The sequence below is a fragment of the Amphiprion ocellaris genome, chromosome 3, assembly GCF_022539595.1.
Source record: "Amphiprion ocellaris isolate individual 3 ecotype Okinawa chromosome 3, ASM2253959v1, whole genome shotgun sequence".
Lineage (NCBI taxonomy): Eukaryota > Metazoa > Chordata > Actinopteri > Pomacentridae > Amphiprion > Amphiprion ocellaris.
In genome coordinates, this window is record NC_072768.1 from 30,054,139 (window position 1) to 30,080,531 (window position 26,393).

Consider the following 26,393-nt stretch of genomic DNA (forward strand, 5'->3'; position numbering starts at 1 on the left):
CTAAGCTTTGCAAACCTACCTCTGGACAGTTTTGGTTGGCTGGTGTCAATGAGTTCCTCATTCTGGCAAACAGAGAGAGCTGAGCTTTTCAAGCATGACTGCTATAAAAACTAAAAACAGAGACTGAGAGCTCTTGAGGAAGAGCTTCGTCTATGCCTTTCTTCAATTCCTGCCAGGATATCGGCTTTGTGTTCATCTTAACAGTCCCAGGTTTCATACAGAGTGAGTTTAAATAAATAGAGACTAAACTGTCAATATATACATACATACTAGATTAGACCACAGTGTGTCATTTTGATGATTGATTTGAAGATTTTTGGTTGATGGTGTGCCATGGGATTTTTTAAAATCCAATAAATGTGCTGTGCCTCAAAAAAGGTTGATAAACACTGCATTAGCCTTAGCATGAGCATCTCTCAACCTGTTGTCGAACTGCAAGCCAGTCAAGGGGCTTTTGTTCCCCTTGCCGCGTTCTGTGGTTTTGTTGTGACCTTTCGTCACTTCTGGTTGTAGTCCTTTTTCTAAAATTGTAGTTTATCTTGTCATCATACCTTGTGGTGTAAATAAAAGCTTTTAGACTTTTACCTACTCGTGTCGTTTTTCGTACCCTGTGCCTGAGCCTCACTAAAGCACCGCAACAGGTGCCCTGATAATACAAAAAGAGTGATTTCTGGAGATTTGTTTCATAAATTGGTAGCCCCTACAATGTTGTTAAAACAAGAGCATAATCCACTTAAAGAGAAGCCATCAGAACAGCTGATAACTAGCTTGTAAGGTTTGATTTGACTGATTAACTGACAGGGGAAAATACCAAAAACTAGTAACATTAGATATCCTAGATGTTTTCAGTTTTCCTCATCATTAATTGATTAAACACAGTCAAAGCAAACTTCACTCTATACTCACCAAAACTTGCTGTTGTTGAAACAATTATAAGCAGTTAAGAAAACAACACTGAAAAATAGGCCACTCCTCTACTCTGGCACCACCCTGGAATAAACCGAGTGACATTCTCCACTGAGTGTCAAATTCTGAGTGAGGATGAGGCTCTGTGATTAGGAAATCCAAACATGTTTAATTAGAAACAAATATAAATATTTTTTAAAAAATGTATAGTTGAACAACAAACCACAGCTTTTCACATGAATTAAGGTCATTTGAACAATGAAATAATTGTCAGTCAAATGGAGGAATGGTATTTAGACTATGCTCACGGGTTGACATGACAGTTTGGCAAGTTTTGCATTCTTTTTTCTTTATAAATTAACATATTAAAATTCTAAAGTTGCAAAAATACAGTTTGCTTTCATGAATCAGTTTGTGTAAGTAAGAGGAAGTCTATAGATACAGTAAAACAGTGTTACATATGAAAACATTTTACTTAATGTATAGTGATACAGTGTATTTTAGTCACTTGTTATGTTAATGTAATTTGTTTCACTACCGAGGAACAGGTCATTACTGGGTGAAAATATGTTATTATGACATAAATAATAATTTGGTTAGGAGTTTGTTTGTTTTTTTTTCAGCACACAGACATAAAGAAGAAAAAAACTGGCATAGCAGTACCAATAAACAGCATCACCATGGTGTTGTGTATAACAAATGATCAAACTTCAATTGTACTTTACTTCTGCATAAATAGCTTAAACATGATTAACAAAGTTTGATTTAAACATTAGATTTCACAACCCTTGGGTTCTTAGTGACCTTGTACTATAAAACACTGTGTATTACACATTCATTTCTTTCAATACGAGAACGAAATCATAGCATCAAGTGCAAAGCCATTCAGTCTGCGTATCATAAGGAACAACAGCCTAAAATGCATCAATTACCAGGCCCCAGAGAAGGTTGATAGGAGAGCCCTCAACCCTCATCCATGACAAAACAGTGGAATAAGGCATGCTTTGCCCTATAACCATGTTGCAATAGCCACAAGCACAGGAAATGCCACTCTATGAGAAGTTAAAGCAGACTGTGTGCGAGACAAGACAAAAACCTTAAAATAAATCTGCACTAAGAAACGTGACTAATCATTTCATAAATGACAAAACCAAGCATTTCAGTGACCCATTTGTACTATATTTATTGCCATAATGTGGCTTAAATAAGACAAATGGTACATGGGTTAAAGGCCTGAAAATGAGGCAGTTGTTTGGTCAGGAGGTAAATGAACAAGATAAATAAAATTAAAAATAAATTAAGTAAGAACATTACGTCTGACCACCTCAGGTCCCCAGCTAACACTGATGCCAGGGAGGATTTCTGATTGTTTGAGAATTTTTCATAGTAAATTTTAATTTTAAACTGATTTCTCTACCACAAACAGAGAATATCAGATCACAGCTTTGATTACATAGCTCTGTTCCATAAACTACAGTACTATCCAGTCTTGGTGGTTTCTTCAACCCACACTACATTATGTTGCCATGAGTTTAATAAAATGGGAGGAACCTCCTGTCCTGCACTAAAGAATGTGAGAGGTTTCTCAGTTCTCTGGGATGGAATACTGTCTTGTATCCAAGGAGCCCCAGAAGTGGTTGACAGGCAGTCTGGGTATAAACCACCATGTCGAAGGATAACTTGACTCTCCAGTTCTCTGCATTTGCTGCAGAGTCCCTAACTGTGGTGAACTTCTGCCGGGATGACAGGTCACTGCTGCCATGGGTGTTGTTGATGATCCAGTCTTCCACACTGTGATCCAGAACCAGACCAAGGAAGCTGTAGAGCTCCCTGGTCTTTTCAAGTGGAAACCTGGCCAAGTCTTCATACCTAATCAAATAAGACAGTATAAGGGAAACATTAACGAAAAGGAGAGAAGAAGCCAGTTATTATGGTCAGTAATAACAACAATAAATATCATTATGCCCGTAAGTTGCTTGCCAAGAAAATGTAAACACATATCATTTTACATGGCAATTTGAATAAAAAGAAGCAACTTTATATATGTGAAAAAGACAGCATGCTAACAGGGAGATGACTACTATGACTTTATGAGTGCCTATAGTATATCCTAGTTACAAAAATAGGGCAAACTGATTAGAATGGTTCATCAGAGAAGGGCTAAGGTTACCTATAACTGTAAACATAAACTGTATGTCCACAATTATCTTTGTTCTTCATACCTGAGCAGCATGTACCTCCCTTTGAGCCAAGCGGGTCTGGCCAGGCCTGTTGACACAGAGCGGAGGAAATCCTCACACACTGTATTGATCTGCCCTAGGTCCAGGTTGTGGGGTCGACGTCCAGTAGCTCTCCACAGGCGCCACAGCCGGTAAGTATCTCGAAATGTCTCAATACGAGAGGCCAGGATGCCACGTGGATCTCGAACAAGTTGGACTACCTGAGAAAAATGAATGCATTTATTACAACATCAGAAACGGCACAGATGTCTGAATGTCTCCCTTCACCAAAATGTCTTTAAAAGTCTCCAGGTAAAGCTCCCATTAACAAGATAAAAGACAGTATTATGAAGTTATGCAGTATGAAATCAATCAGACAGACCAACGCAATGGAATCATACCAGCCACAATGCCCATCAGCATGCACGTGTAATTTAGGGGCCACAGGAATCTACGCAGATGAATTTCAACAGAATTTTTACTTTGACACTCCTGCAATCACTTCAAGGAAGTACAACATGATCCCCAAGACTGCCTTTGGACCTCAGCTTCAACAAGATTCAAGAATTTCTATTTATCGCATATGTAGTGGACTGAGGTGCTGAACATTTCAAAGTAACACACAGAGACTCCAGACACCCTTTCTCAGAGCTGTAAATTTGGTAAGAAGCCATTTCAGAAGACAGCTAACCCAAAACTTACATCTGAATGGAGCATCTGCAGATTGGATGTTTACCACAAAATGACCACTCACAGCCCTTTTGGAGACAACGGTACGTCTCCTACCTTCACCAGAGCCTGATAAGGGTCATAAAGAGTCAATTGTGAGGAAAAACACATCTCTGGAGGACAGAAGATTGCAGTCTTCATAGCGACCTCCTGACCTTTCTCTCTCCCTAACATTTTCTATACCACAACTAACTGAACAGTTTAAATCTTAAAATTAAGGAACTGCAGCATCGCCGAAGTTATGATCCCAACATCTGGACTCAATCTGTGATACCAGGTTAATCAGGACCAATATTTTAGACGAACACATCGAATCTGAAGTGTTTCTGGAAGTGGCACTGACATGAAACACAAACAACCCCCCAACCATATGAGATAAACATATTATCTTTGATGTCATTTTAATTATATGTTCAGTGATATTTCAGATCTTTGATCATCACAGATACCAGTTGGATTTGTATGTTAAAGAAATAACCTCAAATTAAGTTCTAATTGTATTTGATCTCTGACCTCCCATGGACAGTGAAACTCAACAACACCCCTTGAGATGGACACACCCGTGACTGGTTAGATGCTAATTTGAATTTGTCTACAAAACTTTCTGTGTAAAAGAAAGTCATTGGAATCAAACTTGGGCTTAACTTTAAAGAAACTAAGGTTTTTTTAACATTGTGTTTTTTCTATTGTTTAACTCAGGCTAACATTTACGTGGGCTTATTAATTGATTATTTTTACTCTGGCTTTTCCATACAATTGTGAAAGATCCTTTTCTATAATTTAAGGTGGATTTTGTTTTTCAATGTTTGACTTAAAGGTGGGCTTCTTAATGCAGCCTCAAGGGGGCACAAGCCAGTGTCCTCCTGCTGGTCCCAAGCCCAGATAAATGTAGGAGTTGTGAGGATTGTGTCAGAAAGGGCTTTTCAGCTGATTGAAGACTCCGTATAGTTATCACTGCATGACTCTTTGATTTTTCTTAATGAGGGACATAACCCTGAATCTAGAGAACCTAAATGCATTTTCATAGTTATGACTCTCCTATAGCACTGCATCTTCACTCTGAAGTTTCCAGAAGTTTTTGTGATGTCCGGCCAACAGCAAATGCTTTGGAAGACACAGCAATAGCCAAACAATCAGTCATAAAGTTCATGGTTGCCTATCTACAAGACTGTGTATAAGGAAGTGAGACATTCTGCTGGTAGACCCTTGACACTGCACAGCTCAGAGACCCATGGCAGAACTCATCACATGGCAGCTACATAAGGCTTTAGGAGGTCACAATCCTGAACTTACCATGAAGGACTTTCAAGTTCCACAACAGCTGTTTCAGTCACTTTTCAACACACCCAAGGTTATGTTAAGTATACAAAGCAAATCCTGTCTCTGCTCCAGATTGGGTTGATGTCTTACTAACTTAACATTAAGCATCATTTTAGCCATTTTATTTGTAACCCTAGACAACAGACTAGTAGATCTCCCTCAGACTATCCTTGCTTTCACCATCACCCAGTTTTATTTACTTTTGTATTTTTACCTTATCCCCTCTCACTGTATAGCCTTTGTTATTTACTGTCAGTTATCAAATTTTGTTATATTAGTAGACATAAGTTGATAAGTTTATTTATTTAGGCCACATTGTTCTTTAGTGCTTTTCTTTGTGTGGAAGCTAAGTTAAATCTAATCAGAATCTGGTATGTTGCATCAATGTGTCTGCACATGTGTTGTCTCTGAGGAAATACAGTTATCACTCTATGTTCAATCTATACCAATTTAAATGCATTGATTGGTCGTCTAACCCTCCACCACTCAGTCCACAATGCACTCATCCAGTGAAGAGATGTTAAGTGCTGCCTCGTGACACAGTAGTACAATACTAACCAGTCAATACAATAATCAGTCACTGATTAAAGCAGCTGCTCACCACATCTGTCATCACTGAATGTGCTGTTTGAACCACCAAACAAGCCTGTATTCATTGGTGTTGTTTTTCTGGAGTGAAAAATAACATCATTTTTTAGTGCTTTTACACAAAATTTAAATCACCTTATATGAAAATGTGTAGGACAAAATGTATTCTCAAATGAATTGAGAAATGTCCATGCAGAAATATTACATAATCTAATAATATCTAATCTAACTGATATTTGACCAGCAAAAATATTAGAAAAGATCACTGTAAGATACCATATATATAACTGACTTTCAGGAATGACTGGTAAAATGATTTAAGGGTAAGCATCAAGACACCAATACCACAATCAAGTATCGCTCAACCAAATCCAGAGGCTGGAAATGCCCATCTTTAGAAGAAGACAGTTCTTTCCCAAATCACAGAACCAAACAGACTGCTCCCCCAAGAACCAGATGAAACCCTCCTTGGTACTGCCAGGACGAACGAAGAGACTACAGTCCTACTCCTGACAGATTACCTCAAACAAAGTTCATCTAGATAAGGCACATAATTTATCTTTTAAGCAAAAGTACTGACACTCTATACTTATCAGATTTAACATATTCAAATAGAAGAACCATCACAATGACCTCAAACGTTTTAGCTACCTCAATTTCAAAGAGAAAAATGTGCACCCTCCAACCAAGTGGGGGACAACCATGGAACAATAGTCTGCCACATTAATTAGGTTCTTGATTAGCTGACTGAAAGTGTTGTGTTGCCATGTAGGGTGTCTGTTTGATTCTTACTACTATTTTGCAGTGCCTGATGACATCAACAACACCGTCATCTGAAATGGGGGATATTGTCACGGCTGCCACCTGATACCTGGGAGTGGCAGCTTCTCCTCCCTTCCCTCGGGGGGCGTGTGTCGGTGTGTGGCATGCAGACAGGTGCTGCCACTTGCAGTCAGCTGTTCTGGCACGAGAGCAGGTGAGATTACCTCATTACCCTTCATCTCCCATAAAGAGCCAGACGCCGCCACTGCTGGATTCCGGATCGTAGCGATAACCACAGTCAGTATTGCTAACCTGTCAGTCTAGTCCTCTGCTTTGCTTCGTGTTTACCGCCTTCTCCTTTCTTCCAGTTTTGGGCTCCTGCCTGCTCTTCTACAGCCCTGGTTTCCCTTGCCTCACCTGTCAAGTTGGACCACTGGACCACTTCCTCATTCTGCCTGCTGCTATACCATCATGATTCCTCACATTCCTCAATTCCATGGCTGCACCTGTCCAGCTGTGCAGCCATCTCCGCCACACGCCTTCACCACCCGCCTCTCATCCCCGGGTTCCCCCTTCTCTGCCCATTTGTTCAGCTAAGTTCCCCGCTTGCTTCCAAGCCTGTGCAGTGTAGATATTCTGGCTCTGTGTAGTCCTCAATAAGCTAGTTCCGCCAGCCTTGGCCCATGCCTGTAGAGCTAATTCTGTCCTGTTTACTTTCCTGACTTGGTATTACTGTGTTCGGGTTAGTTCAGTGTTTCCAGTCAGTTATTTCTACGTCTAGTCTATTGATACTCTACTCTGCTAGGGAGTTCTGTCATTCCTGAGCTTCATTTGGCAATCCTGTTCCAGATTAGAGTTCATTACTTCCTGTACTATTGTTTGTAAATAAAATTATATCTTTTTTTACTCCTACGCCTGCCTGTCGTGTCACCATTGCCTGTGTTTGGGTCTGATTCATTCGTAACAGATATGTAGTATTAATTAGCCATATCTGCCTTTACGCAAAAAAGGGATGATTTTCGTCTTGCTTCTTTAGCTTTGGAATTAAAGATATTTATAACTCTCAAAATGTCACCAGAAACCACTGCGATGAACACAACAATTACACCAATACATACCACACCAGATGTGGAACCCAAAAGAAAAGCTTCTTTCAGGTCTGCCAGGATGGTGTCGAGTTCATACTCATGAGATGGCCACAGGAAAGTAGACCTCCAGGGAACCTCACAGCACACATGTTCAGACAACGATACACAGAAATGTGTATTAAACCACATTTTGACTGAGTGACTGGCATAAGTCCCCTTTCACTATAGAAAGTACAAACAACCAAAGGGCCACCAAACACACCATGACCAGCTTTTGAATCTGCAGGAAGTGATGATCAAAATCTTAATAAGGCACAACAAAGGAACCCCACTCACTTCGAATCATTCTTGGCAACTTACCCTTTGTCATGAAGCACAGGACTCACACCAAACTCATGTCAAGACCAAGAAAAACAATTATTTTATTTTTCTTGAATTCAGTTTTTGTTAACGTTAACTCACCAGAAGAATTACAAACATTGATTTCAAAAACCTGTGTATGATCATTTACGCAGGACTGTTCGTCTAGATCTATTAGTTTATATGTATGTTTATGTGTCCAATAACAAGTTTTTAACAATGATTAAGGTCCATAGACTGCTTTTAGTCTTGTTTTAATTGTCTGTCTACCAGGAGTCCTTAAGTTTTTCTTGACATCTTCTAGAGTTATTGGTAAATGCAACAAGAGTTCTCAGGTAGAGTTCTTTTTCAAGTTTTTTTTTTAGACTGGTCAGTAGGCGTCACTCTGTCCACCAGTGTTCAGACCCCAATCAACAGGCTGATCGATCAAGAGATCCACCAATCATTAGTTATTGCTTCATTGCCACTGACAACCTGGTGCAATTTTCCTTTCTTTTTTGTCTTTTGCACAATTGAATATTACCAAATGCCAAATCAGCCTACCACCAAATCCGTGGCTGCTTGAGGAAGGGATGTATTCATCCATTTATCTCAAAACACAATATTGCAACAAAATATTAAATTGTCTATATGCCAGCTACTTAGCTTTTCACAATTTTCCTCTCTCCTTTAATGATTTCCTCAATCATTCCTGAAACACTTCTTGACTGTGAATTAAGAGAGAGCATCATATACAAATTATTAGTGTAGTCTTATCTAATTATTTTGCTGGTCGAATATCAGTTTGGTCATCTAATAATTCTGCATACAAATGCATAAATCCATTTGAGTATACATTTTCCCTAAAAATGTGACAAACAACTATGGAGAAATAATAAATCAGCTGTCACTGCATGGTACAGTTAAGCAAGTAACATACATTCATGCTCTGTGGCATGTATAAAAATGCTGAGTAGGCCAGTTGACTCTGACTTTGCATCAAGACACCAATAGGAAAGAGGGCTCATTGTTGAGGCAGAGGTGACAAAAGCCACTGTCCAACCAATTTTTCAAAAGAAACAGTGACTAAAGTGACACCTACATTTATATCTCTGGAAAAGACATCAGTAAACAGGACTGGAAACTGTGCTGACAGCCCACATTCCATCATTGTGATGCTTGTGCATCAGTGTGATATGTAAGGAAAAACAGAAGATCAACTTTTGACCTTCTGACTAAGAATGTCAGTGCAGGCCATGATCACACTGTCAGCAACAGCAATTTGTTGAAAGTTATATAGGGATATTATAGTGTAGTATATAGATGAAAATGAGTAGGAAGGCATGTGGCTTCATAAAAGTGAACATGCAGGCAAGCAAGGCAAAAATTCAGGGACAAGGAAAATATTTTTAGTCCAAAAACATTTCACAAAAAAACAAAAACAGAATTAAAGTCAATGGCCTGAGTTCTTCTAACACCTCTCTTGTTGACAGAACAATCTGAGAGATCTAATGCTGCAATTGATGAGGTAATAGAATGTGGGAGTGCTAAGTGCATGCTATGTGCATGCTCTCCCCACCAAGCCTGCCACCTCCGGACTACTTCAACCCCATGGACTCTGCTACTCTCCCTCCTCCTGGATTTCCCCTTCTTGGACTCCGTTTGCTCCACCCTATTCATGGATTTTCCCCAGCCTGTTTTCCCCCTCAGTTTTCATTTTTCCCATCTCGTGAGTATCCCTACCCAGCTTAGTTTTGTTAATGCTGTTCAGTTTTGTAAACTTCCGTTTTTGTATTCACAGAGTTAGTAGAGTTTTAGTAGCTTGTTTAGTTCTGTTTTCCCCAGTTCAGTTCCCCATTAATGTATTGGTTTAGTTGTTGGTTAAATAAATCTCTTTCTGTTATTCACTTGTTGGCCAGTTCTGTGTGTCTGCGCTTGGGTTCTCCTGCTTCCCCCCCCCCCGTAACATCCAGAGATTCTCAATTCAGACCAAGGCCCAAATTTTGAGTCAAAATTTGTAAAAGAATAGTGCAGTGCCAGTCCTACAGTAACACCATCTAGTAATATAGCTGTCATCTTGATTTCAATCACTCACCTTAACTGAAGCAGTAGGCCCAGAAACCACTACTACAACTCAGTGGGTAGGGAAACATCATAGGTAACTAGGCTGTGCTTATAGTAAGCAGCCAAGAGAAACAAAAGATTATATTGAAGGACATCCAGAATGTCCCACTGCTCCCAGGAAAATGTGTGCTGGTTGTACACCAGGAGCCCGTAACAAAGAGACGGATACAGAGAAATTTAAGTGGGAGGTGAGAAAACCAGCCCCATGTGGTTGTAGCCTGGCAGTACTCTGACCACCCAGTGTATAAGGTTATAACCTGTAGGCAAAGATGGCCCACAACATGTTCTACATTGCAACAGCTTATGCCTCTGCTGCCCATGATTAGCCACACAACTGCTGGAGACCATGGAACTTGTTAAGTCTCACAGCTGACAAATCCAAATTAAGTCACTAGTACTCACTTTCACCATTGTCTGACTCACGTTCAAATTGCAAGTCTCAAGTCAAAAGCTCTGACCTGGATAAATCAAAACGACAGCACTTACTTGGTCTAATTTAGTATAAATCAAACGGTACTTAATAATGACTATTGGAATTATTTCTCTACCTTCAGGTTGAGTCTTGGGTCTTCGATCAGTGCTCTGAGATCAGTGATTTGTGAAATCCGGACTGTCTTAATAGCTGCATGGCGCTTTGCTCGACAGGCATCGGCAGCCAGTGACACGTTGAGTGGCCCACACTTCCTCACACACTCCCCCTCATCAGCCAGCACCAGGCTCTGCTCCTTTGGGTCCAGAGAAGCCTCACATACAGGAGGGGAGCACAGAGAGCGGCCTAAAGACGGGACACGTACAAAAGAAGAGGCGGAGACAAAATAGCAACGCATTGCGAAAACAGCTGCATACTATGAAGAAATGAATAGAGTGCCGACACATGTCTCTTACTAGCTCCTCGTCTGAACAGCTTATCAGTAGAGTGCTTCGCAGGACGGGGTTGTATATAACTTTCTAGGCTGTTAAGGTGACAGTGGTACAGTGACCTCAACAGGTCTCTGGCAGCTCCCAGCATCGCCCTCCTTTCAGCCAGGTTTCGACTCTGCGCCAGCCGAGGAAGCAGTGCCAACTGGACATGGTACAAAGGTTCAAACAAGTAGAAGACCTGTGATATAAAAAAATAACAGACAATACATAACCATTAGTGTTCTTCCACTCACAACACTCTTAAAACTGTAAGCAGAATTTTCATGGGGAAATCAATAAAACCGTACAGCTTTTTGAAAATATCTCCAATGTAATTCAGTGGTTGTTATCACATTTTGTTGATAAAGGCAAGTCACTTAGTGGCTTTCAAAGTCACTGAGCTGATTATTTTAACAGCAGCGCGTATATGCTTGGAACGCTCCAACCTAGAAGGCTGCTGAAATACTGACAATGTTTTCTGCAGTGTAGAATCTGCAGATTATCAAAGTCTCTCTCTCTGCTGCATTTTTAGAAAACAAATGCAAAGCAGACGCAAAATCCATTTTTTCCTGGAGTCTGTGTAAAGCTTCAATGAATAACCAATCATATGATTTTTCTGAAATTTAAGATAACTTTCTAAATCTTCATTGTTTTCATAATTTTGAAAATTAATTCAGTGTCACAAATGAAACCCTGACTAGGGCCACATAAATGTTATTACATTTTATCTACTGTAAAATTACATTCCACTTTGTGGTTACGCATTTTTGTTGAATTATGTTGCTGTTGTCTATTCTAGATATTTGTAAAATCAAGTTGAAAAATCTGTGGTATTGTGAAATTCTTATGTTTTTACATTGAAGACTGTGCGGTTGAGACATCTTTTTAGAACTGTGTAAGAGAGACTGTCTGGAATTTGGTGATATCAGAGCCATGATGGTGTATGACACTGTATGACTTAAAAACTGGGAAAAATATGTGCCATGGCCTATCAGATATACATGTCAGAAGAAGGGATATGAATTTGGCTGCAAATTGGGTCCACGGGGTCTCGGGGTTAATAAGGTTTGGTGTTAATATGTGCCAATACATTTAATCGAAACAGCTTTGTGACATGTAAAAGTGATGATTATGTCACGCATTGGTCCTCCTGAACGGCTATCTTATCTCTTTAATGTGTTTGTAGATAAAACTGGGAGTTGGTGGGGTCAGACACACTGTTGTTTCAGAACTGAGTCTTATTATAGGTTGTCTTTTCCATGTTTTTTAAAAAATTGTTCAACATTTAATTTCAGCCTCCTGGCTTCTGTCAGTTTTTCATGAACTTGTTTGAATGGGTCGTTAGTTCTTATTTCCTACTGTACAGGCATCCGATAATGTTCAGCTCTATGAGGGTTTGCATTAAAAACTAATTCTCCAGAGAGTGAGCAGCCTCAAAGATGAAGTGGTAAAACAGGGTGTGTTCCAATATTTTTGGTGGTATATTATTCAGTATGCCAGAAAATAATCTTGTATGTTTCAACACACAGTGTGTCGAACACAGTAATTTGTAGTAAGCAAGCCGGCATGCTTTTGTGGGCATTCTGACACACAATCCTCTGAGCAGTAACGTCACATAAGTCTCCCATGTGAGTACAAACAAGCATAAGCTGCTGGGAGCGCACAGATGACGGCTCATTTCACACTACAGACTGCGATGGACATATGAGGAAGGCACAATAATATGACCAGGTTCCTAGTTGTATGCATACGGCATCCAGCAGTTTGTACTTCTTGAACATAGCTATTGTAAATGGTAAATGGTCCACACTTACATAGCACATTTTAAACTTAGTGAGATTCTTTTTCACTCATAGCTAGAGCTGCCAGGTAAGGTGATTGCCTGCCGTCATGAGCCATTTAGGGTTCAGTGTCTTGCCCGGGGGCCAAGGATCAAACCATTAACGTTACAATAAGTGGACGGCCTGCTCTGCCACCTGAGTTATAATTCTCTGCAACAGATTTCAGTGTAAATTGGTTTGAGAATTGACTGACGTGCTAATATGTACCTTTTACTCAGTTTGGGCTTTGAAACTGATTAGGCTCCATGTAAAAATATGTACTGATTTAAGGTACATTAACCAAATTTAGTGCACGTGTTCAGATTCTAGCTTAAAGCTTAAAAATGATGCCTGTCTTTTTTTTTTTTTTTTTTTTACAACACATCTTGTAATATATGAACAAAAACTTTGTTTCTTTGCAAGAAATGCTCAGTGGCAAAGAACATGACTCTTCTACTTTTTAAAATGACTTAAATATAAAACGTCAAAATGTTTTAATAACAATAACAAAAGCTACTAAAATTAATTCAGTTTGGTTACATTCTTGAGGTTATATTGAACATTTAATTCTTGATTCTATCTGTAAATTTGAGATTTTGGTGAATATATAAATCTCATTCACATTGGTATATTAATAATTTAGCCAATAAAAATCTCAGAATGAAATGAAATATATCAGGACATATTTTAATTTTAATCCCTTCTGAAATGTTGATTTAATACTCAAGTCCTTAGCTAGCTAAAGAAGAAAGCATGGTCAGAGTCAACCTTTTTTTTGCAATTGCAGAGCTGTATTTTTAGACTGCTGACAGATCATATGAATCCATACAAAATTCATACCTCTGGATGCTGGTTAAAAAGCTGACCCACAAATGAAGATCCACTCCGTGTGGTGGCCAGAATGAGGATGTGGGTTCTCTTTTTGGTATCATAAGTTGGGAGGGGGAAAGAGCGGGAGGAAGAGTTGCGGGAGAAAAGGCCATCACAGCCATAACCCTCAAGCGTCTGCTGGGTCACTCGTGCCAGATCTTTGGGGCTGCAGTTGACGGCGTGTCCTGTGGGTGCCAAGCCCACAGAGCACAGCAGGCCCAGACGGCTGGTGGAGAAGGTGCGGATGGCAGTGTACTGGATGGCTATGGAGGCTAATGCTAGCAGCACCATGAACTTCCAGGAACACTGCATGATGGTTGGACAGAGGCATCAGGAAGCCATATCACTCTCTGCCAAACATGGGGGAAAAGACAAAGACACAAGGAGGATAGAAGGCAAAGATTTTAAGATTGTTGCATTTGTTTTTTTTTTTACTGTTTGGTTCACTCTTAGCACTTTCTGCAGTCATGAACTAATGCACTGCTTCTTCCTATTTGAATATCATTTGTTAAGAAAAATGGCCAACTGTATCTCAAATAGGTCATGTCCAGTCATGACATGTTCATTCATTTACCTTTCCCTTTGAAACACTCACTAAGTTACAATGTGATTCGAGGTAAGCACACTTTGAAATGATTATTTTTACATCATAACGTGCTTCATTGTGGTAATTTTTGAATCTACTAATGTTAGTGTTTAGATGTATTCAATTATTGCTCAATATGTAAGGCATACTGTAATATTTCTCTTTGTATTTTTGAGCCAAAATTATCATTTTCTAAATATGCCAGGCCACATTTAGTATTTTTGTTGGTTAGCGATATGTTACTTAGTAATATATGATCTTCCTATTTAACTTGATAGAGAGAAAAAAACAACACAGTGACAACAACGCAATGCAAGAGATAAGGCGGTGAGCTACTCTGGGGCTCTAACGGAGACTGCTGCTGGTTAGTCTATCTGCCACAGTCCTGCTGTGGATCATCTACCGCTGCTGCATCCACACGCCGCCGTCCCCTCCACATCCAGAGGCCCGCTTCCACCCCGAGCACCGGAGCACCGCTGCGCCCGGAGCCTCACGGTGCGTTCCGTTACCTCTCCCCTGTGTGTCGCTGTCAGCAGTGGGCGGGCTGGATGTGGCTCCGCCGCTGTTCCAAACACCGACCTGCGTCTGTCTGCGATGGGCAGCGGGAGGAGGACATGACGCAGCGGCCAGCAGACGAGTCAAATCCAAATGTGACCTAAATCAATGCTGCAGTTCTCACATCCACATCAACAGGCTGCAGCCCGGTGCTGGACAGACGTGACGACGGTCTCCGTCCACCGCCCACATCCTCCCTCTCTACGGATGCACCGAGCGCTCCCCACTCCCCTCCCCTCCCTCTCCGTAGACCACAGTTTGGAGTTTATTCATATTTTCATTCTTATCGTAGTGCTCATACTGTTGTGAGCTGGAATTAACAAGAAATACAAAACCTGGAGGTCATTACAGGGACCTAGACATTCATTGTTATTATTATTATTGTTATTATTATTATTAGTAGTAGTAGTAGTGGTATATAGGGTTAGGGTACTGACAACACTATGACTCCTGATGACGATTCGTGTTGGTGTTCTGTCGGGTTTGTGAGTTGTCTGCTTGTTAACGTGCTGCTGTAACAAAGTAATTTCCTGTAAATAATTTTTTAAAAAAAGTACTATTCGATTCTAGTCTAGTCTAATCTATATACTGCAGGGATTATAGTTTAGGAATCCCTAAACTACAACCCCCAAGGTGCTTCATATGCTGAATGAACAGGCAAAGGCAAGGCCAGGAGGTTTCTAATGTTCTGGGTCCTCCATCAGACTTCGTCCTCCTCACCACGTTCACTGGGCAAATGTGTTGCATCTATACAAATAAAAAAGATAGCACCTAAATCAGAATCCATCTAAAAGGAACGAAATACACAACTGAGGAAAAAAGTAGCATTAAGGACAACACAGCTGCTAGCCTCACGTTTCGTAAAGGCTCCCTCAAGGTTAGCTTTTGCAAAGAACACTCCCTGAAGCTTGTGTGAAAACCTTCAGAAAACCCTCAGGGAGCCATTACTTTCCAAGGGTTGTTTCTATGACTGAGAATTATGACAGAAGCCAATAATTATATTTCATTGTATCAACTGCACTATACTTTGTAACATTACACATTAGTGTTTTACACATGCATTCTGCATGTTGCTATGTCTTAATTAAAATATATTCTATGTGTTGTTTTTTTTACTGTGCATTGCCAGCTGGTTTCAGTGTGGCTGAAAAGATGTCTGAAATGTTTGAAAAAACAGCAGCAGAGTACAAGGAATTAGTTTCTCATCCAGTGGAGGTAACAGAGTGATAACACAGACTACCAGCTGTGGAGGTAAGTGATACAAAGCAAGTATGTTCAGTTTACTGTCACGTTACTATTCATACTCATTTTCTAATTTCACTTATTATACAATGCCTATAAAAAGTATTCATCCCCCTTGGATGTTTCACTCTTTTGTTTCTTTTATACATGAAATCATGGTCAATGTAATTTGTCTTTTTTGACAAGAATTTGCAAGAAAAAACTTTAATATCAAAATGGAAACAGATTTATACAAAATCTTGTCAATTAATTGAAATATATAAGGTAAAGTAAATGATTGCCTAAATATTCACCCCCTTCATGTCAGTATTTGTAGGTTTGGCTGCAATCACAGCACTGAGTCTATGTGGATATGTCTCAGTCAGCCTGAACATCTGGACACTGCAATTCTTCTCCGTTCTTCCTTGCAAAACAGCTCAAGCTCCGTCAGGTTGCTCGGGGATCGGGAGTTAACAGCACTTTTCAAATTCAGCCACAAATTTTCGATTGGCTTGAGATCTGTGCTTTGACTTGGCCACTCGAGAACATTCACCTTGTTGTCTTTGAACCATTTCTGTGTTGCTTTTGCTGTGTGCCTGGGGGCATTGTCTTGCTGGATAATAAATCTTCTCTCAGTTGTAGTTCTCTTGCAGACTGAGTCAGATTATTCTCCAGGATTTGATGATATTTTTCAGCATTCATGTTCCCCCCAGTCTTTACAAGCCTTCCAGGACCTGCTACTGAGAAGCATCCCCACATCATGATGCTGCCACCACCATGCTTCACAGTGGAGACTGGTGTGTTTATTGTGGTGTGCAGTGTTTGTATCTTTATCTGTTGTTATCGTTTTATCCCACGGAGGAGATGCACTCAAAATTTAGTTGTACATATGTCCAATGACAATAAAGGCATTTGATTTGATTTGATTTGATGAACACCAAACATAACATCTAGTCCAGGGATGGGCAACTGGCAGCTATCAGCATAATTTGGTGCAAATTAATTTCAAATTAATATCTGATTCTTCACTGCTTTTGAAGCAACAGGCTGCCTCAACCACAGGTTTAATTTTGCTTCCAACTGCTAGAGGTGGAAGAGGCCTTTAGCTTACCTAGTAGCTGCTCTCTTCTTCATGGAACACAGGATTTAATCTATTCATTGGAGCAACAGAGATCTCCGCGCCAAAACGGAAACTTGACCAGGAAAACCACATCTTTCAGGCAAGATGGGAAACAGATTATTTCACAGAGTTCCAATGTGTTTAGTGTGTCTTGAAACAAAATCAGCTATGAAAGATTTTAAGTCGTCACTACAAACACAAATATGAAAAATACACCAGAGCTGCTTCAAGCTGCTGTCGTTGCTGACCTCAAAGGGAAAATTCATTGACAGCAGAGCCTTTTCACCAAAACCACCACTGCACAGGAGTCAGCTCTCAAGGACTCATATTGTTACCCTTGAGCTCACTAAAGCAATGAAACCCATGTCTGATGGCAAGATGGTGAAGCAATGTGCAAAAGAGATGGTTAAATCTTTCAGAGATGACAACATGGCTAAAAACTTTGAAACGGTATCTCTGCACACTGACGTGAAGAATTTTCGACATTCAAAATCATATTGAGGACAAGCTAAAAGACATAATGAATGGCTGCAAATATTTTTTCCTGGTACTGGATGACAGGACAGATGTGAGTCAGCTCCTCACCTTCACAAGAACCATTGACAGTTTATTTGAAGTGCATGAGGATTTATTGAAACTGGTGTCTTTCCATGATACCACAAAGGGCACGAATATATTCAGTGCAGTAAAAACAGTAGTAAATGAGCACTGGATTCGATGGACTCCTCCATCAGAATGGAGTTGACTGCCCCATAGTGCATCATACATCAGGTGGGTAACTACTGATTTGATTCTCCTTAAGGAATTTATAATGTGTGTGCAAATTATTTTCACAGTCTTAATATTATTTATTTTAATTTATTGGAGGCTCCATTTCTTAATGATTTAACTAAACTCGGTGGGATGTCCAGTGAGTTGGAAATCTTTTTGTAGCCATCTCCTGACTTATACTTTTCAATGATTTTTTTCTCTAAGTTGCTTGGGGTGTTCTTTTGTCTTCATGCTGCAATTTTAGCCGGAATGCTGATGAACCAAGTACTGGACCTTCCAGATACAGGTGTTTTTATACTACAATCACTGGACACACATCAGCTGCACTTAAGTGATCTCCATTTCATTAATTGTGACTCTGCTTGCATCAACTAGGTGGACCTCTGTTGAATTAGGTCAGTCACTTTAAAGGGGGTGAATATTTATGCAATCATTTACCTTTTATATTTTTAATTAATGATACAATTTTGTTTGCGAAAGATTCAAACCTCTGTGTCAAACAGTAAAGCCACAATTTTTTTTTACAAGATAACAGGTTTGTTTTGGTTTGGCAAAATTATCAAAAAATTGTTACAGGGCTTAAACACTGAAGTACTTGTCATTGCTATACTGTTATACTTTATACTATAACATCCTCTTTCGTGCATGTGTGGCATAAGTGGCAGCAGTTCCTACTTTCTTTCTGTCTTTTGATGCCTTTTTAAAAATAGGCCTACATATTTTTTCTTTTCTCCACCAATCTTGTACAGATGTGTGCAGTTATGGAGGTACAACTGGTGAGGCTAGTTATTTGCCTTTTGCTGTTTTTTTTTTTTCAATACTCAAATCACCATCCAGTGATCAGTTCAACTATCTGCACTGAGCTGCACCTGCATACTCCCAACAGTAAGGCATGAGATCCCCAAGGAGATGGAAGAGGGGATGCAGAGCGGGAGTAAAGCGTCCGGGAAAGGACACGATGGTATAAACCATGTTTACTGTCTATTTTTATGGGAAATGTAAGATCTTCCTTAATTAGAGGACCAAGCAGCACTAAGCAGGCTGAAGAGGGAGTACCGGGAGGCTAACATCTTGTGTTTCACGGAGACTTGGCTGAATGATCGCACTTCAGATTTGTTTGTGACCCTGGATGGTTTTCAGCTTGTACAAGTGGACAGAGCAAAGAAGATTGGTAAGAAGAAGGGAGGAGGAGTAGCGATGTTTGTCAACAACAGATGGTTCCGCTCTGGGCATGTTAGTGGTAAACAGCAGTGCTGTACTAAAGATATCAAACTTTTAGCAGTTAGCATTCGGCCATACGACCTGCTGAGGGAGTTCTCACGTCATCACGGTAACTGTACTTCCACCCCTCAGCAGATGCTGCTGCAGCCTGTGAGCTCTTACAGCTACAGACTTTACATCCACAGGCCCTCCTACTTATCTCAGAAGACTTTAATCATGCATCTTTGTCTTCCACTCTCCCTACCTTTACACAGTATGTTAAGTGCCACACTAAGGACAATAAAACTTTGGATCTGTTGTATGCAAATGCCCAGAATGCATACACCTCTCCCTCCGCTTGGTCACTCAAACCACAACTTGGTACATCTGCTTCTTGTCTACACACCTATGGTGAATAAAGAACCTCTTACCATTCAGAGTGAAAGGAAAAGTCTGAGGAGGCCAGTGAGAGACTGAGGGACTTTTAAATCAACGGTCTGGGAAGGACTGTGTAGACTTTACATGGAGGACATTGACGGTCTGACCCACTGTTTCGTGGACTGTATTGATTTATGCATGGAGAACACTGTGCTAACCAAGAAGGCATGATGTTTCTCCAGTTACAAACCATGGGTGACCCCTGAGCTAAGTACCTGCTAACAAGAGGAAGAAGGCCTTTGGATCTGGTGACAGACAAGAACTGAGGAGGATCCAGAGGGAGCTCAAGAAGTAGATCAGGGTTGGCAAGGACAGCTACAGGAAGAAATTGGAACACCACCTGATGCAACACAATGCCAGAGAGGTGCAGACAGGTCCGAAAACCATCTCAGGCCAGAGCAGTGGGGGATGGAGGCTGGAATCGGGTGAGCAGAAACGGGCAAATGACTTGAATCTGTTTTTCAACAGATGTGATTCAGGCTTCACTCTCTCCCTCACCAACCCTGGACCCTTCCTACATCACTACTGACAAGGTTCAAGCTATGATTGAGTTGTTGGGGTCTTGCATGGCTGATTTAACACAGAGGACAAGCTGTTTCCACACTGCTTCAGTTTGTGAGTTAATGTATTCGATTTGGAAGGTCAATGACTGATATCTCAGGGATGCAGCACTGTATCCCCATCTTTTGTTGACAGAGACTTTAAATACATCTCATTATTTAATATTTCTTCCTGAGGATGACTGACATTGATGATGAAGAAACGAAAGTTCATGAATGTTTATGATTTTTATATTAAAATATACACTAAAGGGCTAGTAGAGGTTGCTTATGCCACGCCGCAGTTTAGTTTCATAGTTATAGGTAGCATGTCTGAAAGTGAAGTTCTGGGTGACTGATAAAATGCTTTTTAGGTTAAATTAGGTGATTTTGCTAAATACATCTCTGGCACTTAGACCTCACCAAGGACATAGTAAATGAAAAGAGCAGGGTTCAAGCAATAAAAGGATACCAGTAGATTATGTTCTGATTTGCAGTCATAGATATAAATACAAGTTGGGTAGGAGGTGGGTTTGGCACTTTAGGTTTCACAGATGCACTATGCTGCCACTGTGTTGTAGAGTTAAAATTATGGAGAACCATCCTGTTCTGTGATGGCTCGCACAGGAATACACACACACACACACACACACACACACACACACACACACACACACACACACGTATATATATATATATACAGCATTCCTGTGTAGATACCTGTGGTGTAACTTCTGTAAATTGGACCAACTTATCATTAGCTCTGGTGGATGCATGCTGGTGAAGCTTTCAGATGAGTAGTTTGGCTTCTGTGTTTCTGCTTTGTTCTGTGCGACAGTTAATTCTGTAATCCTACACCCATTAGATTTTCCTAGCCCTGTGTTATTCGGTACTGGTAAGTTCCTTGCCTTAGGTATGTTCTGTCTTTTGACTTTTAAGTCTGCTTTTTTGTGTGTGTTGGGTGCATTTAAAGCTTACCTGAGGAATCAAATTTTCTTTGTTGCATTGCCTCTTTCCTTCTTATAGGTGATTACAATTGACTACAGCTGCTGACTCTTCTGACTCAATTTAAATAGGGCCCATTTGATACACTCAATAGACTCAGCCACAAACACTACAATGGGACAGTCTAAAGAAGCTGCTGTAACATAGGTGTCAGTGTCTACAATCAAGTGTGTTTTTCATGGCCATGGGCTGAGAAGCTCCCATTACAAGAAGGAATCCCTTCCTTGGTTACCTGCCTCTCTCTCTTCTCTGTGATGGCCTGGTGACCTGTCCAGGGTGTCCCCTACCTTCACCCTAAGTCAGCTGGGATAGACTCCAGCCCCCCTACGACCCTACAGAGGATAAAATGATGTAATAGATGGACGGGGGAATATTGTTCTTGGCTATGTGTGTAAGAGCAACTACAAACACGAGAAAATTTATTGTGAAACTGATATTTAAAGAGTAAAGTTAATAAAATGTTACAATGACACTTTCACACCAACAAATCCCATCCATTATCTTTTTTTGCAAGTAAACCTGCTATCCAGGCAAAACCATGAAATACCAAGTCTAATGACAGCCCCATAAAGTCCTTAAAGTTTTTTTTTTATTAGAAATTTGTTGTTTTACTGTACCTCTAATTTACATAAATTTGCCATAAATTTTTAAATACTGTTTTTAGGAATTGTTCACCTAATGATTGTACAGGTACAAAAGAAGTAACGTTCCCATTCACCACAACAAGGACCTGGGACTTGATAACAAGCTTTAGCCCCTTTCAGACACACAATCCATTCCGGTAACTCAACATATCGGCTTCATGTCGGAATGTACACCCCAGTTACATTTCTGTAAAAGTCGCACTCGCAATCTTACTAGGTCAGACTTAGCGGCATTTTTGTATTCCTTCCAACACGGCACAAGTTCTAAACTATATGATCTGGAGCTACACGTCGCTTATCAGCAGCCACTGGCCTCATCGCTCTCCAAAGTATCCTATCCTGCCATCCCCAGCCCAACCTCTCCCCCACCCTCCTCACCCCCACGCTCACCACAACCAGTGAAGCAGATGGTTGCCTTCAATAAGCCTGGACCTGTCTGAACTTTTTTTTGTGTGTGTGTCTTTCCTGGTAAAGAGGAGAGTTTTTGTTCCTTTTCTCTGTTGCCAAGTGTTTGCTCAAAGGAAATTTAGAGGAAACTGTGTAAAGTCTTCACCTTATTATCTGAAGTGTTATGAGATGACATATGTTGTGAAATGGTGCTAAATAAATAAATCTGAAATGAATTAAATTGAACGTCTCCTTGTTCATTTTAGATATTTATCCAGGTTATTTTCTACTGGCTAGATCTTTGCTTGTGTTGTATCTACTCTCAGATGCAGGTTGCTTTGGATAAAAGCATCTGCTAAATTAAATTGTAGAATTCCTTTAACAATTTTGCTTTTAGTTTTTGAATCTCCTGGTGGACTAGCTCCTGACCATCAGATTTTTGGTTAAATCTGCAGCTTCTAGAACCCTATGATCTTCTAACACTAGTCTCTTGAATCTTTTTCAGAATAGAACTAAGATGCACAGAGATGCTGCATTTTGTGCTTTTGGCCTGCAATTTTGTAACTGTCCTGCCAGAGGAGGCCAGAGCATCTGGTCTTTTTAGGCTTATGTTTATGTAGATTGTCAGTAGTTTTATTTTATTGCATTTGTCTTAATTGTTAACACTATTACTTTTTTACCCTCTTTGTTGATATAAAGCACTTTGAGTTGCACTTGCTGTATGAACCGTGCTATACAAATAAAGGTATCATTATTAGGGTCCGAGCACCACCAAGTGGTGCAAGGAACCTATTGAAACCCTAGGAATTTTTTTTTTTCATCGGCCGGGAAATCTGCATTTTTGACGCCCTAAACATAAACGAAAACACATGAAAATCTCACCACACACACCAGGACTGGCGAAAAATTTGACATTTTAGGGGAATGGCACGCGTGCGTGCCTAAATGGCTCAATAACGCTCCCTAGAAAACTAAGAAAATTCAGCCCCCGGGCCACGTTTCACCTAGAGCTACGAAATTCAGTACACATATGTAACTCGTCAAGACGCAGAAAAAAACCTCTTGCATCATTGCCCATAATCCAACAGGAAGTCGGCCATTTTGATTTATAAATCATATTTTAGACAATTTTGTGTCATTTTTGGACATTTTCCAAAATCTATAAACTCAAACAGTGTAACCCCAAGAGAGCTGAAATTTGGCCAGGATGTACTCCAGTTATGGGTGATCAAAAGTTATTAAAATGCTCTGCAAAAGTCTGAGGGCATGGAAATGGCGAGCCACGGAATGCGGCCATTTTGAAATATGATTCATATTTTGTCATTTTTGGACATTTTCAAAAGCTATTAACTCAAACAGCGTAACCACGAGAGAGCTCAAACTTGGTCAGGATGGACAGTCATGGCTGATCAAAGGTTATCAAAATGCTCCGCGAAAGTCTGAGGGTGTGGCCATGGTGACCAGCGGAATGCGGCCATTTTGGATGTCTCCCCATGAAACAGGAAGTGCTGTCTAACTAGCCTGTACATGCTCCAATCTGCCTCAAACTTTACATGTGTGATCAGAGTGCAGCCCTGATGAGTTCCACAGACCAATATACAGTGAAAGTGATAGCACCACCTGGCGGCCACAATCACATCTAGAGGCCGATATACACTCTCAGTTGCAGTGCCACCTGGTGGATATGCGTGGGACAGCTGGGCCACTCGGATGCAAGGACGCGACCAACGCTGCTTGCAGCTTTAATTTTACCTTGTGGTTCTCCTCACAAAATCAGTGTCTTCCACTGATTCTGACAATATTCTACATTTTGAAACAAATATCCCCATTATGTGCCATAGTTACACTCAAGTTTTGAGTCGCTACAGACATATTCCAGTCCTTAACAGGGTATTATTTTAACCCAACCATTATATTTTGATTCCATACCAGATTTTTTTTAACTACCAGTCTGTTTTGCATTCATAGAAACACTTTAATAATTATTTATAAACAGGTGGTTAGTCTTTATATGTTTAAGAGAGTGGAAAGAGTGTATCTGCCATCATGGCCCCAACTAATTAATAAACTAACACAATTAAAACCACTAATAAAATATTTCATATTATATGATGTTTTTTTATTATTAAATTAGACATCAATATAAAAATCTCAAAGAAGTCTAAACAGCAAGAAACAAACAAAGAACAAAAAAAAACATTAGTCTTTGCAGAAAGATGTCAATATGTGGCTCAGTTGTAAATATATTTTTTCACACCTGAAGCAAGTTGTGTCTGTTTCACAGTTCTTTTTGTTGTGTGTTTTAAAGTGATAGTGTTCAGGGGTTCATTTGTGGTGATAGGTTAGTGCACTTTAAAAGTCTATGATTAGACAGCGACTTCTCTTGAGATTTTCCCTGCTAACCAGCAGCATTACCACATTTTCAAAACAGAAGCACTCAGAGAGTGCAGTGCTCTGCCAAAGCTGCTCAGTCGTATGATTTCAGACAGATGAAATCTTCAAAAAAAATCGTGGTCCACAGCTGTTGATTTGCACTAGGATTGCAATCATGTGACTGTCAGTAGGTAACGTAGTGTTCACTGGTTGTCATAGTTACAGTGACACTGTACTATTGCCGCTATCTGGCAGCGATACAGAAATCTTTAACAAATCAGTTGATATAAGCCACATCACTGCCAAAATCTAATCACTTGGGCCTTGTGTCATTTCTGACCTTCCCTGAAAATTTCTTCCAAATCCGTTAGTTCATTTTTGAGTAATGTTGCTAACAGACAGACAAACAGGCAGACAGATAGACAAACCAACACCGATTTTCACATAACTCTGCCGCGTTCCTTGGCAGAGTAATGAAAAACAAAACAAAAAGTTGGAACATGTTCAGCAAAACACAGTGATGATATATTATCAGCAAAACACACTATCAGCTGTAAAAGTACTCATTATCTTGGAGATATATTGTAAGACTGTAGGAATCATTTAATATCGTAGCTGGTGGAGTCGGAGCTAACTATAGCAACGCTTATTGTTTTCCTGCCACATTGGTGTGTGACACAAGGGTGACACCACCCACACATTGCACAAAATGCAACACCACCTACAGTATGTGTAGGCTGAAGATCCATCTCTAATGCTTTTCTGATGAAATGCAAACAGTTTGCAGGTGCTGCATACCTGTAATTTTCTCAAAGGTTATAAATCCAACACATCGACCTCTATCCCCAATGTATTTATGGAAACATTGGATTTTGTAGAGCACTGGCTTTGTCCATTACTTAGAACATCTACACACTAAGCTACTAGTGAATGTTTCATCTCCATTCATTTAGATACTGGATGTTGAGTAGTGCGTTCCGACCCCACTGGCAAAAAACAAGCCCCAAATTGTGTGATGACCGAAACAGGCCCTATCGATATTGCATAACAGACAACTTTCTTTCTTGCCCTTCAGTCACTGGTCCCTTCCTGTTGACAATGAGGGTGTTTCCTGACAACAACAGACTCCGCCCCTCTGACAAACAAGGTCCCACCCTTGTGAACAGACCACGTCATAAGATCAGATCACATCAGATCAGATCAGATAGGCCTTTATTAATCACACAGTGGGGAAATTTGGTGTTAAAGCAGCAAAGATAGTGCAAACATCTAAGGAATGACATACATAAATAGAGAGATGTGAGAGGATTTATTGATCTTCATCTCAGAGAACATTTGCTCACAGGGGTAATGGGGGTTCATGTTCAGGACATGGGAGCCTGAAGTTGGAGCTTTAGCGTTGTGCTTGAGATAAATGGTGCAAACTTGCCTGGCTTGCCCAAAAGAGTCAAACTTGGCCTTCAGTGCACCATAGCACTCTAATTCTTTCAGCTCTAACTGTTAGTGCAGCACTGTCCACATTAATTGCAAAAGGGTTTGTAAAAAGGTCAAATTCAAATCTCTGTAGTGTTGTTGTTCAAATATTGTTAAATAAATAAATAAATCCTGCAGTTCTAGAGTGCTGAATCTGTAGCATTCTATTTCAATTCAATTCAATTTTATTTATATAGCGCCAATTACAGTCAAATTGTCTCGAGACGCTTTACAGAACCCATATGCCTGACCCCCAGAGCAAGCCAAAAGGTGACAGTGGCAAGGAAAACACCCTTTTAACAGGGGAAAAAAAAAAAAAAAAATCTATCTATCTATATCTATCAGTAGAATGTTCAGAATCTGTTGGTGTCATCCAATACCATATGACATCACAATGATGACAGAGTTATAAAAAG

The 26,393-nt window shown here is 40.1% G+C and overlaps 1 protein-coding gene across 3 annotated transcripts; it reads right to left on the minus strand.

Annotated features, from left to right (window-relative positions):
- Positions 1 to 1,055: 1,055 nt before the first annotated feature.
- LOC111583800 (carbohydrate sulfotransferase 1-like) lies at positions 1,056 to 15,011 on the minus strand. Of its 3 annotated transcripts, none has more exons than XM_023293041.3 (6): positions 14,761 to 15,011; positions 13,636 to 14,015; positions 10,961 to 11,174; positions 10,624 to 10,850; positions 3,129 to 3,346; positions 1,056 to 2,775 (listed from the first exon to the last, which is right to left on the minus strand). In XM_023293041.3, exons 2-6 carry the CDS (start codon positions 13,975 to 13,977, stop codon positions 2,439 to 2,441), a joined length of 1,338 nt encoding a protein of 445 aa, XP_023148809.2. In that variant the 5' UTR covers positions 13,978 to 14,015; positions 14,761 to 15,011; the 3' UTR covers positions 1,056 to 2,438. The 3 variants fall into 3 exon arrangements, with proteins under 3 accessions (XP_023148809.2, XP_023148810.2, XP_054862346.1); XM_023293042.3 differs by having other exon boundaries at positions 14,655 to 15,011; XM_055006371.1 differs by having other exon boundaries at positions 14,588 to 15,011.
- Positions 15,012 to 26,393: the final 11,382 nt, after the last annotated feature.